The 16,093-nt window shown below is 37.6% G+C and overlaps 1 protein-coding gene across 4 annotated transcripts in view; it reads left to right on the forward strand.

The window, feature by feature from the left end:
• RSF1 (remodeling and spacing factor 1) overlaps positions 1 to 15,485 on the forward strand; it is a 158,162-nt gene extending 142,677 nt beyond the window's left edge. For all 4 annotated transcript variants that reach the window (XM_047071792.1, XM_047071791.1, XM_047071793.1 and 1 more), the window contains 5 exons: positions 5,108 to 5,175; positions 6,380 to 6,587; positions 8,080 to 8,300; positions 11,123 to 11,311; positions 14,350 to 15,485. In XM_047071792.1, coding sequence (XP_046927748.1) covers positions 5,108 to 5,175; positions 6,380 to 6,587; positions 8,080 to 8,300; positions 11,123 to 11,311; positions 14,350 to 14,912 — 1,249 coding nt within the window. In that variant the 3' untranslated portion in view covers positions 14,913 to 15,485. The remainder of the gene's footprint in view (positions 1 to 5,107; positions 5,176 to 6,379; positions 6,588 to 8,079; positions 8,301 to 11,122; positions 11,312 to 14,349) is intronic.
• Positions 15,486 to 16,093: the final 608 nt, after the last annotated feature.

Raw genomic sequence — 16,093 nt, forward strand, 5'->3', positions numbered from 1 at the left:
TCCAACATATGTTTTCCTAAAAATTATCATCCTGTGCAAAAACACAATAAAAACCATAGGGATTATAGGAAATATGGAGGTAGGGCCACACTCAAAAATTTCAGTAGTGACACTTTTTTTTAAAGATGTGACTCTAATAAAAATGTAGTACCATTTGGCAGATGTTAAATGGTTAAGAACTAATATAAATACTGCACTAAATATGACATTTTATGCTGAAAAAGCCCTGGTTTGTCTGTGGAAGTGATTGAGGTGGGTTGCAGTTTGTAAATTATTATGTGGTGGTAGAAGGAGAGTTCTTTGAAATCAACCAGAAAGTTGTAACACCAGACGCAGCTGGCTATAACTTATAACACACATGATGAGCTGAGGTTGCTGGTGGATATTTGAGGGGTGTGTGTGTGTTGTGTGTTGTGTATGCCTGTGTGGCTAGGTGCACTTTTCTACATTTACCTAGTGTTTATCACAAATAAAATTACTTACAGGTATAAAATACACATTATGCTTGAATTGTTTCCTAATATATCAGTCATGTTATAACAGTTTACATTTTCAGAACAAGCCTTCTAGCAGGACTATATTATCTTTCAACCTTGATGTTGCTAAAGGAAGCAGGGATTTACTCTTAGTATTGTGTCTTGGATATACACCCAGAAGTGAGATTGCTGGATAATCATATGGTAGTTCTCTTTTTGTTTTATTGGGGAACTGCTGTGATGTTTTCCATGGCAGCTGCGCCATTTTGCATTGCCACCGGCAGTGTATAGTGTTTCCAGGTTTTCCACATCCTTGCCAACAGTTGTTGGCTTTGGGTTTTTTGTTTGTTTGTTTTTGGGGTTTTGTTTGTTTGTTGTTTTTGTTTTTGTTTTTGTTTTTGCTGGTGACTGTCCTAGCAGATGTGAGGCAGTATCTCATGATTTTGCTTTGCATTTTCCTAATGGTTGTTGGTGATCATCCTTTCATGTGCTTGGTAGGTGTTTGTATATCTCTTGTTATTTTTTACTTACTATTTCTGCTTCTTGGTACTTTTTAAAGAAATTTAACTGAGATGTATTAAGAGAGTCCTTCATATGCTTTCTCTGAATTTTAAGTTTTATTCTTCATATTTAAGCTCTAAGTACACCTAGAATTTAATTTGTACATGGCACACAATGGGATTATAGTTAGTATAAAATGTAAAGCACTTAGTAAAGTATTACCACAGAAAGAAGACAAAAAAGAATTTCATCACTATTATCATTTCATAATTATTTATCGGATTTTTATTGCTTCTAACAGAGAGGATAACATAAGAGGTGACTATAGGGAGCATTGGATTGGGGTACAGAAGGCTAAGACTATAGTTTCACTGTACCATGTATTACCCATGTAACTTGGAATGGTCCAGTTCTCTAGGTCTTGGTTGATGGCAGATTAATGCAGATGATCCCTTCAGCTCTAAAATTGTATGACAGTAATATAGAAACTTATGATAAACTATATTCTTCAGCATAAAATGTATTATGTGATTCATTTAGTTGCCAAAAAGGTTTAAGGAAGGCATATAATCTTAGTGTAAGGAACAACTTTTTAAACATAGCACCAAACATAGAAACAATAATGGAAAGGATATTTGATTACGTGAAAGTTAAGAAAGACTCAGACAAAAGCATTTACTTCTAAAATATTTTCTTCTACTTTTTTAATTTTTAATGTTTCAATTTTTTATTTAAATTCCAGTCAGTTAACATATAGTGTAATAATAGTTTCAGGAGTAGAATTTAGTGATTCATCACTTACATATAACACCCAGTACTCATCACAACAAGTGCTCTCCTTGGTACCTCATCACCCATTTAACCCACCATCCTCCCTTGCACCTCCCCTCCGGCAACCCTCAGTTTGTTCTCTAGAGTTAAGAGTCTCTTTTATGGTTTGCCTTGCTCTTCTTTTTGTTTGTTTTCTTCCTTCCCCTATGTTCATCTGTTTTGTTTAGAAAGTATTTTCTTGCAAAGAAATTTTGCAGAGGAGTTAGAATTCAAAAGAAATGCCTTATGAATTTTAAAAATTACAGTGAGTATAATTTTTTTTCATGGTGGAAATACAGTAGCTTTTTACATGATGTCTATAAAGGTTGTTGCATCTACTGAAGTCAGGTATAAAGACTTTTTTCTTAGGAAACCAGTTACTTAAGGGAGATCAAGGTTTTGTTTATTTTGGAGACTAGAACTAGACAGGGTGACTTTTTAAATTTGTCTTGTTTGTTTTTGTTTGTGGAGGGGGCTGACAGGCGATGTTATGGGCACATATTCATAATTGTAGCAGGGCAAGATGTCAGTGTTCCTTTCTCAAAACGTAAAATATAAACAAAGGGGAAAGGGGAAATATACTTTGGATAGAAATAATTGCAACATACGACAAAGAGATTAAAATCTTTAATATCTGAAAAGCTCTTAGAAGTCAGTAAGAAAAGATGAACACTGGCTGATAAAATGGGCAAAGGATACAAGTCAGTACTTGTAAAAGAAAAAGTAAAAATGATCAATAAACATGAAACTAATATTTGGCCTCAGTAATCATGTTAATATTAAAGGAACAAGTAAATAATTTTTCTCTTTGAAATTAGAAAAAAATTAATGATAAAATTCACTTCATGGTTATATTATAAATTGCTACAATTCTTGAAGACCAACTTTTATGCCCTTTAAGCCAACAGTTTTTGGGGTTTTTTTAATTTGTAGCAAGAATACCAGGAACAACAAAATTTCTTAGTGGAACCATGGGTATCTCACCAAATAAAGGAAAAAATAGAGTTCTGATATGATACCGAGGAAGGGTAGAGTTTAGATGAAATGTAAATAAAGCAATGAAGAGTTATGCTCAAGGCAAAGTGGGGCTCTGTAAAGGGGTTGGTATCAGATCCAGACCACATACTGGACACGGGTTCTTGTTCCCTTGAAAGCAGTGAAGTTGAAGTGGATGTGTAGAGTGCTGTTTCTAATCCCTTATTCAAAGCTCCACATCTGGGATATAAATCAAGACTGTTTATTTGCGTTAAAAGTAACTTAAACCTCCAGGCAAGAGTGGGATGTTTTATTCTTACTGATAATCGTTTTTTAATTCCAAGGGTTCTGATGGTCTCTGATGTAGAAAATCAAGTTTTTCAGTGAGTAAGAAAGTAGTAGTCATTCAAAGAGGTCGTTTTGCCACTTTACAGTTGTAACATGTCCTTGAGAGAAATACTGTTTCCTGTTAACTACATTTGGCTTTTTCTGTATCTGTTACTCTAGCCTGATGAGGGATGCACAGATTTTTGCTTTCTCAGAATTTATGTTAAGGAAAAACTAAGCTATAGCTCCAAGGTCATTTTCTCATAGCCTGGTTTATAAATGTGAAACAATTGGAAGTAAACCTTTTTAACTAAATTATGACACATGTTTAAGCATTATACAGCCGTTAAAAATTATGTTGTAGGGACACCTGGGTGGCTTAGTCTGTTGAGCATCTGACACTTGATTTCGGCTCCAGTCGTGATCCTCAAGGTGCTGGGTGGGTGTGGAGCCTGCTTGAGATTCTCTCTCTCTTGCCATACCCCTTCCCCCACTTGTGCACTCTCCCTCGTGCTCTCAAATAAATAAATAAATAAATAAGCATATGTGTGTGTGTGTGTATGTGTAGAAGTATTCTTAACCTGAGACTTGTGAATCCTCTGAAATTAGATATAAAATTTTGTTTGGATATATATATATATTTTTTTTTTTTTTCCTAGAGAGAAACCCATAGCTGTAGTGAGTTTCTTAACTCAAAAGGCAAAATATTTTTTTTTCAAAAGGCAAAATATTTGGCTGTTAAACCCTATTGTTAATCCATTGTGTGCCTTTAATCCAACAGTGTCCAATAGAATTTACTGTCGTTATGAAAATGTGCTATTTCTTTCCTGTGCAGCATGGTAGCCAGTAGCCATATATAGCTGTTGAGCACTTAAAATCTTGCTAGTGAGGAACAGAGTTTTTCATTTTAATTAATTTAAATATAGATAGCCACGTGGGGCTAGTAATTACCAAATTTTGCAATATTTTAGACAAGTCACTTTAGAGCAGATATCCTTTTGGTCATCTCCGCTCTAACATGAAAGGAGCTTTGTATGCGAAGAAGTCTTGAAGATCATCTGGACTTGTTTTCTTTAAGTTGGAGGAAATGGCCCTTGTGAGAAAAAGTACTTTTACCTAGTTCTAAAATTCTGACCGTCAGTACTTCTAGAATAATAATAATGATGATGTAGTCCTTTCACTTAGTATTATTTCTGGAACACTAATTGAACTTACTTCACCATGTGATTTGTGTAATTAGAGGTTGGCAAACTATGGCCTATAGAGCAAATCCCGTCTCACAGTCAGTTTATGTCTATATAGCCCATGACCTAGGGATGGTTTTTACATTTATAAATGGTTGAATAAGAACCAAAAGAAGAAAATCGTATGATAATTACATGAAATTCAAATCACAGTGTCCATAAATGAAGTTATATTGGAATACATCCACATTTATTCACTTGTGTTACCTGTGGCTGCTTTTGCATTCCAGTGGCCGAGTTGAGTAGTTGGAACAGAGACTGTATAGGCTACAGAGCTTAAAGTATTTACTGTCTGGCTCTTTACAAAAATATTTGCCTGATGCCTGGTATAAATGATCTTTGAAAATGAATTAGATACCACCCTACAAAAGAAATTGAGGTTAATAGGAGTGAGGCGATGTAGTCTAAGTTACATAATTCCAAAGTGGCAGAGAGCATTTTTATTTTTTTATTTTTATTTAAAAAAAATTTTTTTAACATTTATTTAGTTTTGAGAGACAGAGCAGAAGCAGGGGAGGGGCAAAGAGAGAGGGAGACACAGAATCCAAAGCAGGCTCCAGGCTCCAAGCTGTCAGCACAGAGCCTGATGCAGGGCTCGAACTCACAAACGGTGAGATCATGACCTGAGCCGAAGTTGGACGCCTAACCGACTGAGCCACCCAGGTGCCCCCAGAGAGCATTTTTATATGAAGGCCTTTCTCACTTCAGAGGCAACTCTCCTAACCTATATACCAGGACAGATTGTGATGTGATTGTTGTCATCAAATATTTCAGATTTGATGAATTTGATGAAGCAATTGATGAAGCCATAGAAGATGATATCAAAGAAGCTGATGGAGGAGGTATGTGTTTTTCATTCCCTCTTTTTTTATGACTAGACCAATAAGTTAAAATGTCCTGATTAGGAGCACCTGGCTGGCTCAGTCAGTAGAGCATGCAACTCGTGAGTTCAAGCCCCATGTTGGGTGTAGAGATTACTTTAAAAAAAAAAAAAAGGCCCTGATTAAAGCAGTAAGCACTTTTTTTTTAAATTCTCCCCAGTGTGTATCATGATCACTACTGATGTTAAATGTCTGAGATTTAAAATAATTTGTGGACATAGTGTCAGTGTGTAGACTCAGGTTTTACTAATTATTTTTCAAGTAGTTTTTTGATCTGATATAAAACAGTAAATGTTCCTCTGTAGATTAAAAAATGTACTTCTGCATCTAAATAGAAAACCCAATTAAACTTTCTTGTTGTCTTTCTATGTCTAGATCACTACTGCTACAAAATCTTAAAAATTATGGACAAATCAGAATCGAAATGATTTCTATAAATCAACCTTTTAAAAATCAATGTATCAATTTTGTAGTCTCTAATAAGTGACATAAAAATAGAAGGATTTGAAGGTAATTTATTGAAAGAACTGCATAGAGATTTACCAATGCTCTGAAAACTCTGGAGAGGATTAATATTAAGTAAGCTGTCTTTAGTAGACTGAAAAAGTCACCAGCTTTTCCAGGGCTCTGCACCTTATTGACAGCTTTGCTACGGGATTCTCACTTTTTCTGTCCTGCAAACACAGTTAAAAGAAAACGGATTGGTCTCTTTCTAAAGCCCTGTCCAAAAGACAACTTTGAAGAAGAGATTCTTGAGTGATTGCTACTAGGTATGAGGTTTCTTTAGAGGTCAATGAAAATGTTCTGGAATTTGTTCGTGGTGATGGTTGCACAACTTTGTGACTGTACTGGAAACCTCTGAAGTATATACTTTAAAAAGGTGGATAGTATAGTATATGAATTATATCAATTTTTTTTCAAAATTTTTTTTTAAAAAGAGGTGAACTTCTTCATAGGATAAACAAATGCAAAATTCCCTTGATGAGAGCTCTGTCGGCTGAAGTTGTGAGAAAAGTGCTTATTTGTAGGAAAAAAACAAATGAGCTCCTAAGCATGAACAAGGACAGCCTCTACATAGTAAAGAGAAGATTTAATAAATATACAGTTGTCTCTCTTCCTCCCTCTCTCTATTCCCTTTAACCCTCTCCCCCAACCCTGAACCCAGGAGCCGGCCGAGGAAAGGATATCTCCACCATCACAGGTCACCGTGGGAAAGACATCTCCACTATTTTGGATGAAGAAAGAAAAGAAAATAAACGACCCCAGAGGGCAGCTGCTGCACGCCGGAAGAAACGCCGGCGACTAAATGACCTGGACAGTGACAGTAACCTGGATGAAGAAGAGAGTGAGGATGAATTCAAGATCAGTGATGGGTGCGTGGTTCGCTAGCAGATCCCAGTCCCTAGATACAGGCCTAAATGCGGCTAACAGAGAAGCTCAGCCATGCTGTGGTGGGACTTGTGTTCTTCATGCACATGGATAATGTCTTTTTATTTTCAAACTATTTAAAACAGATTCAAGAATGCTGATCTTTGGTTCTTTTTAGCAAAACAAAGTAGGCTTATGATTGTTTAATATGCAAAATTGTGTTTACATTTTATTAACTGCAATCAAACATTCATTTGCTGCGTATCTCTGCCACCTTCCAGCAACATGTCCAGGAGAGGTTCCTGGACCTCAAATGTGAGAAATAGACAAGCAAAGGTAATTAGATACTATTGTCTGATGACCCACAGAGGTTTTGGTCAGGGCAGGTAATCCAGTATGGAAGATCAGGAAAGATTTTCCTGCAGAACAAGAAACAACATAGTTTCTCCTCTCAGATTGTTAGTGGAAGAAACAAACATACAAACCGCAAAAGGTCATTCAGTGTGTGATTGTTACTAAAAAATATAGGTAAAGCCTAAGTTAGGGTACAAAGGAAGAGTCCAATAAATTTAGGGAGTTCAAGGAAAGCCTGATAGAGCTTGATCTGAAATTTGAAGAATGAAAAACTGGGCAAATCAGGGAGTTTGAGATTGAAAGCATCCTATGAGAAGTCATGTGTCCAAGGCAGCAAGACATAAAACATCATGGAATATTTAGGAAACTCCTGGTATGTCAGGGTAGCAAGAACATGGGGAAGAAGAAGTAAAGAGTGCCCTGCTGGAGATGTGACGAAGAGATAAAAAGGGCCCAGATGATGGAGTGATTTGTTAGTCATGCATAGGAATTCAGACTCTTACCCTGAAGATGATGATAAAAGCCCACTGATTGGCATTTTAACAGCAGACTAATGAGGTTTATGTTTCAGAAGACTTCATCTTGGCCTTCATTTGGAGGATATATGGAGGGGAAATGAATCTAGAGACTAGAGAGACTCCCTGGAGAATTGCTGTAGTGATTTAGTGGGAGATGATTGCCTGAACAAGGAAGAGGGATCAGGTTTGAGATAATATCTTTAAGAGGTCAACTCAAGGAAGAGTTAATAATTTGTTAGATGTGAGAAATTAAAAGGGAGAAATTAGGAAAAATACCAGGTTTTTGGTTTGAGTTACTGGATAGGTAATAGTACCAAATACAAGGCTAGGAGACACAAGAGAGGAATAGGTTAGGAAATAATGAGTTCTCTTTGGAACATGTTGAATTTAAGGTATGAGAGGGACATTCCAAGAGGCCAAAGTAATTTATAGTATGAAAATCAGCATCAGTTCATCTTAACGCCTCCTAAGAAAAGAATAGATGGTAAAACCTTTCTCCATTTTATTAACAGACAAATTGATAACAATTATCCAGGTATTTTACATTAACCATTACTTAAACGATTCACTGCACTTGGTAGAATTTGAACTCAGAATCTTAATTCATCTGGTTTCTCTTGAACAGATCTCAAGATGAGTTTGTTGTATCTGATGAAAACCCAGATGAGAGTGAAGAAGACCCACCGTCTAATGATGACAGCGACACTGATTTCTGTAGCCGAAGACTGAGGCGACATCCTTCCCGGCCAATGAGGCAAAGCAGGCGTTTGCGGAGAAAGACCCCAAAGAAAAAGTACTCTGATGATGATGAAGAGGAGGAGTCTGAAGAGAATAGTAGAGACTCTGGTAAAAAAAAAAAAAAAAAAATTGTGTTCTCATCACACCAACTCAGTAAATTCTTATGATTTCTGGAGTTAAGAGTCCTTAAGATAAAACTCCATTCAACTGTAATATAAGCTTTCTGATGAAACTTTGAATTCTCTTCTTATGATTTAGTAACTAAATTTTTCACAGAAAGCACATAAAGCATATCTGAGAAAATGAATACAGATGGATATGTTAACCGCATACCAAATTCATTTAAGATTGTGATGAATTCTTCTGGCGCAAAGTGTTTCCATGCCTAGACTTATCTTCATAGTGTTTCTTTAGAATCATTCTCAAATAAGGTGAGAACATTTTAGTCATATATCTAGCAGTTGGAAAGAGAAGGATCACCAGTTATTGCTAACATTTAAATCTCTATCAGTGATTCATTCATTTTTATAAATTAGCAGTAGTTGATGTTCTTATATTTTATGCTTATCCCTATTAACTGATTAAATAGTGACCAGTACAGTTAGCTAAAAGAACAGATATGAGTCCTTTTTTTTTTTTTTTGTAGAATTGGCAGATAGGTAGCTGTCATCTCACTGAGGAAGTGTCACAACCGGGAAGAAGTATTACATCCTTGACCTGGCCGGGCTTGTGGGCTTTTCTGTTTCATACATCTTTTTTTCTAAACCTCTTGAGTAAATGGAGACATCTTGCCTCTTTATCAGTGATTATTTCCTAAGAACAAGGACATTTTCAAACATAACCACAGTATAATTATCAAAATCAGACATTTTAACATTGATATACGGCTATTATCTAATTAACAGTATACATTCAGATTTCATCAGGTGTCCCAATATTACCCTTTATATCAATTTTTTTTCCTAGTCCAGGGTCAAGTCCAGGAGTACACATTGCATTTATTCATGTCTCTAGTCTCCTTTAATCTAGAATATTCCTCAAACTTTGTCTTTATTGATCTCCACAGTTTTGAAGAATACACAGTAGTTAATTTGTAAAATGTTCCTCAGTCTAGAGTATTTTTCTTTCCTTGTGATTAGATTCAGTGTACACATTTTTCAGCAAGAATATCACAGAGCTAATATATGTTCTCCGGGTCTCCATTATTTTTCCCTTTATAATTAACAGTAATTAGTAGGAAGGCATTTTTGAGACCTTAAATATCCCATTTCTTTTCAGATGTTTTACTCATAGTTTTAGCATTCATTGATGATTTCCTAGCTCCATCACTCTTTTTACCTTCATTATTTGGTGTTCTGTAAGAAAGCACTTTCCCTTCTTCTCCATGTATTTATTTCTTTATATCAGTATGTACTTGTGGATTCTTACTTTAGTCTGTGGATATAATATGTTACCATTGCTATGCTGGTTCAGTTTGTCCCAGATTTGGCCAGTAGGACTCCTTCAAACTAACTAGTTTGCCATTTTGAAGCCAATTTGGAATTTGTTAGCACTCCTGAAAAACAGCTCTAACACAGTGTCATGGTCGTGTTTACTTATCAGAGATGGTAAGGACAGTGCTATTTAGCTACACTTTGGAAGTTTCTCCCTGTGCTATAGCTAGCAGATTTTATTTCCATGTGGAAAAAAGCCAAAAATATAACTCCAGTTCTATACTTCTTTAGAACAGTCTCATCTAGGATTAGATGGTTTAATCTGTGCAGTACATTCTGAAATTATTTAATCTGTGCCATACATCTGTACATACAGGAACAGCAGATTATCTTGAGGCAGAATAGTAACTGCCACCAAGAAGAGCAGCCATGTAGCTGACTGAGTAGCTCTAGGTTGAATGAGATATGGATCATATAAAACATCTTTTCATCTCAACCATTGGCTGCTAACAGGATACATTAATGAGGTTGGGCATTAAAGCCCCTATGCACTTATTCATACTGTTAGAAGGAAAATAAGAGACTTATAGGGACTCCTGGCTGGCTCATTAGGTAGAGAGTATGACTTTTGGTCACAGGGTTGTGAGTCCAAGCCCCATGTTAGGCGTGAAGCCTGCTTTTTTTTTTTTTTTTTCTTTCGTTTATTTATTTTTGAGACAGAGAGGAACAGAGCATGAACGGGGGAGGGTCAGAGAGAGGGAGACACAGAATCTGAAACAGGCTCCAGGCTCTGAGCTGTCAGCACAGAGCCTGACTTGGGGCTCAAACTCACGGACCGCGAGATCATGACCTGAGCCGAAGTCGGCCACTCAACCAACTGAGCTACCCAGGCGCCCCAAGCCTGCTTTTAAAAAGAGAGAGATTTATTGGGGTGCCTGGGGTGGCCCAGTCGGTTGAGCATCCAGCTTTGGCCCAGGTCATGATCTCATAGTTCTTGGGTTTGAACCCTACATCGGGCTCCCTGATATCAGCCTGTTCAGCGCAGAGTCCGCTTCAGATCCTCTGTTCCTCTCTCTTTGCCCCTCCCCACACTTGTGCTCTCCCAAAGATAAATATTTAAAAAGAGAGAGGAGGGGCACCTGGGTGCCTCATTCAGTTAAGCGTCCGACTTTAGCTCAGGTCATGATCACACAGTCTATGAGTTTGAGCCCCGCTTGGGATTCTGTGCTGACAGCTCAGAGCCTGGAACCTGCTTTGGATTCTGTGTCTCCCTGTCTCTCTGCCCCAACCCCACTTGCGCTCTGTCGTCGTCTCTCTCAAAAATAAACATTAAAAAAAGAGAGAGGACTTACAATAACTGATTGATTTTAAAAATGTTACTACTGAACCTTAATAGCTTTATATTTTTATAACCTAAGCTAATTACATTTCTATTTAATAGACTTAAATTTTGTACTCGACTTCTTTTTCCTTTTTTTGTTTTTTTTTTTTTAACAGAAAGTGATTTTAGCGATGATTTTAGTGATGATTTTGTAGAAACTCGACGAAGGCGGTCAAGGAGGAATCAGAAAAGACAAATTAACTACAAAGAAGATTCCGAAAGTGATGGTTCCCAGAAGAGTTTACGACGTGGTAAAGAAATCAGACGAGTTCACAAGCGCAGGCTTTCCAGCTCAGAGAGTGAAGGTAAGGAGTAGATCTCCAGTTTACAGAAGTTTGCACAAGGCAGAAGTAGAAGCTATAAAGTAAGGATTACAGTTCTGTACCAATATAGCCACTCAGATCTTTGAGACAAAACCCGTTATTTTTTTGCTGGGTCACTTTTTATACTTTAAATAAATGATACTTGATAAGATACCAATTTTTAACATCTCCATTGTAATAATTAAATTTTTCATTGAAATAGAAGAGTCTCAGAAAATTATCTGAGCAAGATTTCTTTGGCTCCCCTAATTATTCACAGCCCTCATTTTGAAATAACCTCCTGTGCCCTGAATAACTAAAGAGCTTCAGATACAGGTTTTTGCTGTCTTTCCACCCTGACCATGAACTTCAGTTGGTAACTTATTTCTTAATAGTTTTTGCTGTGCTTTAGAGCAGCAGTGTAGGAAAAGCTCTAAAATATGAATTTGTGATATCCATTTAGTCTTATGGTTATTCCAGAGTGCTTCCCAAGTTCATTTTAAATTATTCCAATACCTATGCCCCTTTCTACTTTGATTTATTTAATTCTCCATTATTTATCACCTATTTTGAAGATTTCAAAGATCCTTATCCATTAAGTTTGAGCCCAAGTCAGGAAAGAAAGGGAAAAAAAGTTTGGACATGAGAGGCTAAAGAAAGGAGGTAAACATCTGATTGTGTATATTTTTCTTCATGTGTCATTAAAGACAAACATAAATTCAGTAATTCAACTTTAGAAAACACTTACTGCACCAGTCACTGTTATAGGCACTGGGACCAGAAGAGTGAACAGCCAAAACATCTCACTCCCGTGTGTAACTCTTCTTTTAATTAGGGGCAGAGACAATGAACAAGATAAATAAGTAGAACCTGTCTTACATTACGTGGCGATAAATGCTGTGGAGAAGAATAAAGGAGCAAGGGAAGTTGGGAGAGTAGCTGGGATCTCAGGGTACCATACGAACGCCTCGCTAAGAAGACCACATTTGAGTCAAGACCTGACAAAATGTCAGGTGTGTGTCCTGCATTTATCTGAAAGAAGAGTGATATAGTCAGATAGAGCAACTAATGTGAAGGGCTGGAGGCAAGTCTGTGCCTGGCTTGTTGAGGGAACAAAGTCAGGGTGGTTGAAGGAGAATGAGTGAAGGGAAGAATAGCTTGAGATGATACAGAGATCAGCGGGGTCAGATCATGAAGAGCAGTAGTCTGCCAACTATGGCCCACCTGTTTGTATAAATAAAGACTTTGTAAATCAAGTTTTATTGGAACAGCCACACCCATTGTTTCTTACATGTTATCTGTGGCTTCTTTTGTGTAAAGTTGAGTAGTTGTAATAGAGGCTGTAGGGCCTGCCCCTTACAAAAAATAAAAATAAAAATTGCCAACCCTTGATGAGGAACAGTGCCATGCGGTTGAACTTTCTGCAGTGATGGAAATATTCTGTATCTGTGCTCTTCAATATAGTAGCCACTGGCCTCATGTGGCTTTTGAGCACCTGAAATGTGACTGGTTTAACTGAGGAACTAAATTTTTAATTTTTATTTTATTTAAATTTAAAATAGCCACATGTGATTACTGGCTACCATATTGGATAGTACAGTAGGCCATTGTATAGTATAGACTTCAGATTTTATTCTGTGTGAGAGCAGAAGTAATTGGAGGAGTTTGAGCAGAGCAGTGATTTGTGTTTTAATTTGCTATGGTAGCTGTGAAATGAATAAATTTAAGGGGACAAGGACAGAATCTAGGAGACCAGTTAATAGGCCAGGTGAGAGATGATGGTGGGTGAGACTAGGGCAGCAGTAGTAAAGGGGTGAAAAGCAGTCAGATAATGGATATATTTTGGAGGTAGACTCAAAGGATATATTATTGGGTTTGATGGCAGAAAGAAAGCAATCAAAAGATGACTGAGTGATTGCAGTAGAGTTGCCAGTATCTAAGATGGTGGAGACCAGAACAGTTCAGGTTTGAGGCAGAGGTTTAGGACCTTAGTTCTGGACACGTTAGGTTTCAGATGCCTGTCTAGAAATTGCACGTAGGGATGCCTGGATGGCTCAGTCAGTTAAGCATCCAACTCTTGATCTTAGCTTAGGTCTTGATCTCAGAGTCATGAGTTTAAGCCTCATGTTGGGCTCCACACTGGGTCTGAAGCTTACTTTAAAATTAATTAATTAATTAGTTAATTAATTAATTAAAAAATTCCAGGGGCGCCTGGGTGGCGCAGTCGGTTAAGCGTCCGACTTCAGCCAGGTCACGATCTCGCGGTCCGGGAGTTCGAGCCCCGCATCGGGCTCTGGGCTGATGGCTCAGAGCCTGGAGCCTGTTTCCGATTCTGTGTCTCCCTCTCTCTCTGCCCCTCCCCGGTTCATGCTCTGTCTCTCTCTGTCCCAAAAAATAAATAAATGTTGACAAAAAAAAAAAATTTTTTTAATTCCAGCATAGATGTTGAGTAGGCAGGTTGATACATGAGTATGGAATTTAGAGGTTGCCTAAAACAAATATGAGAGTCATCAGCATATAGATGCAAAGCTGTGAGATTAGATGAGGCCACCAAGATGTAGGTACAGAAAAAGGAAAGAAGACCTTTCAGGACTATCAAGGACATTTAATAACATGAGTTAGGAGTTGTTAGCACAGTGTTTCAGATGCCCAGAGTTGTTTCAGATGCCCAGAGTTGGGTGCTCAGTTTAATCTTTCCTTATCAGTTTGTTTACGTGACTCCATAATTTGAGGGCTAGTGGATAGTAATTTCTCCGTTTGTTACCCGCCCCCCTGCCATCTCCATTTAATTTAAGGGCCATGATTAAGTTATCTGGTTCTCCTCTTTCCTAAAATCTTAGTTAAAAAGCACACTGTGGATCATACCATGGATTGTTATAGACCTGTGAGGAGAGAGAAACCAGGGCAGGTTTGAAGGGAAATACAGATTTATGAGCAAGTCTGAAAGCAGGACATGGGCTGACTATGGGGAGGAAAAGGAGAATTACTTAAATCTGTTATGGTTAACTGTGTCGATGGCTTAAATGTGCTGTTTATTCTAGAGAGCTATATGTCCAAGAACTCTGAAGATGATGAGCTAGCTAAAGAATCAAAGCGGTCAGTTCGAAAGCGGGGTCGAAGCACAGATGAATATTCAGAAGCAGATGAGGAAGAAGGCAAACCATCCCGAAAACGGCTACACCGGATCGAGACAGATGAGGAGGAGAGTTGTGACAACGCTCATGGAGATGCAGATCAGCCTGCCCGTGACAACCAGCCCAGGGTCCTGCCCTCAGAACAAGAGAGCACCAAGAAGCCCTACCGGATAGACAGTGATGAGGAAGAGGACTTTGAAAATGTAGGCAAAGTGGGGAGCCCTTTGGACTATAGCTTAGTGGACTTGCCTTCCACCAATGGACAGAGTCCTGGCAAAGCCATTGAGAACTTGATTGGCAAGCCAACTGAGAAGCCTCAGACCCCCAAGGACAACAGCACAGCCAGTGCAAGCCTGGCCCCCAATGGGACAAGTGGTGGGCAGGAGGCAGGGGCACCAGAAGAGGAGGAAGATGAGCTTTTAAGAGTGACTGACCTTGTTGATTATGTCTGTAATAGTGAACAGTTATAAGACTTCTTTTCCATTTTTGTGCTAATTTATTCCACGGTAGCTCTCACACCAGCGGGCCAGTTATTAAAAGCTGTTTTATTTTTCCTAGAAAACTCCACTACAGAATGACTTTTTAGAAGAAAAATTTCAACAAACCCTGAAGTCTTTCTGTGAAGTGACCAGTTTTGAACTTTGAAGATAAATAATTGCTGTAAATTCTTTTGATTTTCTTTTTCCAAGTTCATGGTCCTTGGTAATTTCATTCATGGAAAAAATCTTATTATAATAACAACAAAGATTTGTATATTTTTGACTTTATATTTCCTGAGCTCTCCTGACTTTGTGAAAAAGGGTGGATAAGAATGCATTCCGAATCTGTGAGGGCCCAAAACAGAATTAGGGGTGGGAGAAGGCACTTGTGCTTTAGCTTTTTCGTATTAAATATATATTATATTTAAACATTCATGGCATAGATGATGATTAACAGACTGTTTAAAAGTTCAAGTCTGTGTTGTTGCAGTTTGAGAACTGTAGATAACATCATACATACATCATTTAGTAACAGCATCCATGATATCAGCTTGTTTACTATCAGAGATAACCACACTTAATAAAGAAGAGATGGAGAAAGTACCATCATTAAAAACTCTAACCTGAGTTTCTGTTATAGCGGAGTTCCTTGTTTAAAAAAAAAAATCATCTGAAAAACATTTGTACAGTAAAATGTATAATGAAGCTTTGACAACCAGATTGTGCTAGCAGCAAATTTTTTTTAAACAGCTTTATGCAGTGGTGATGAGGTGGCCTCTAATCTAATATACTATCAATGAAGAGTTATTAGTGATATAAATGTGGTCTTTCTTTAGGCCCAGGTGGACTGTAAACTTTGCAGATAGTGTAACTCTGGTCTTCTGGCCACTTAATATTTAAATATCTGAAATAGCCCATTTTGAAAGAAATACATCTATACATAACATACATGAAGAGATGCTAAGCTGACAGCGGTATTTTAGCACATTTGAAATGGGGAAAGGATTTTCAGGTGAATTTTAACTGGTCTATTCTTGCCCTTAGTATCTACTTCAAATTGAAGTCTACAAACAAAGCAGTTCCTTTGGGAGGTTTTTAGTTTGAGTTTTAGCATGTATGTGTGTGTATATGTGTGTGTGTATGTGTGTGCATTGGAATTTCCTATCTGCCTG

The sequence above is a fragment of the Lynx rufus genome, unplaced genomic scaffold (genome assembly GCF_022079265.1).
Source record: "Lynx rufus isolate CCGP_SWC_20201006 ecotype Redwood Valley unplaced genomic scaffold, mLynRuf1.p SCAF_9, whole genome shotgun sequence".
NCBI classification, from domain to species: domain Eukaryota; kingdom Metazoa; phylum Chordata; class Mammalia; order Carnivora; family Felidae; genus Lynx; species Lynx rufus.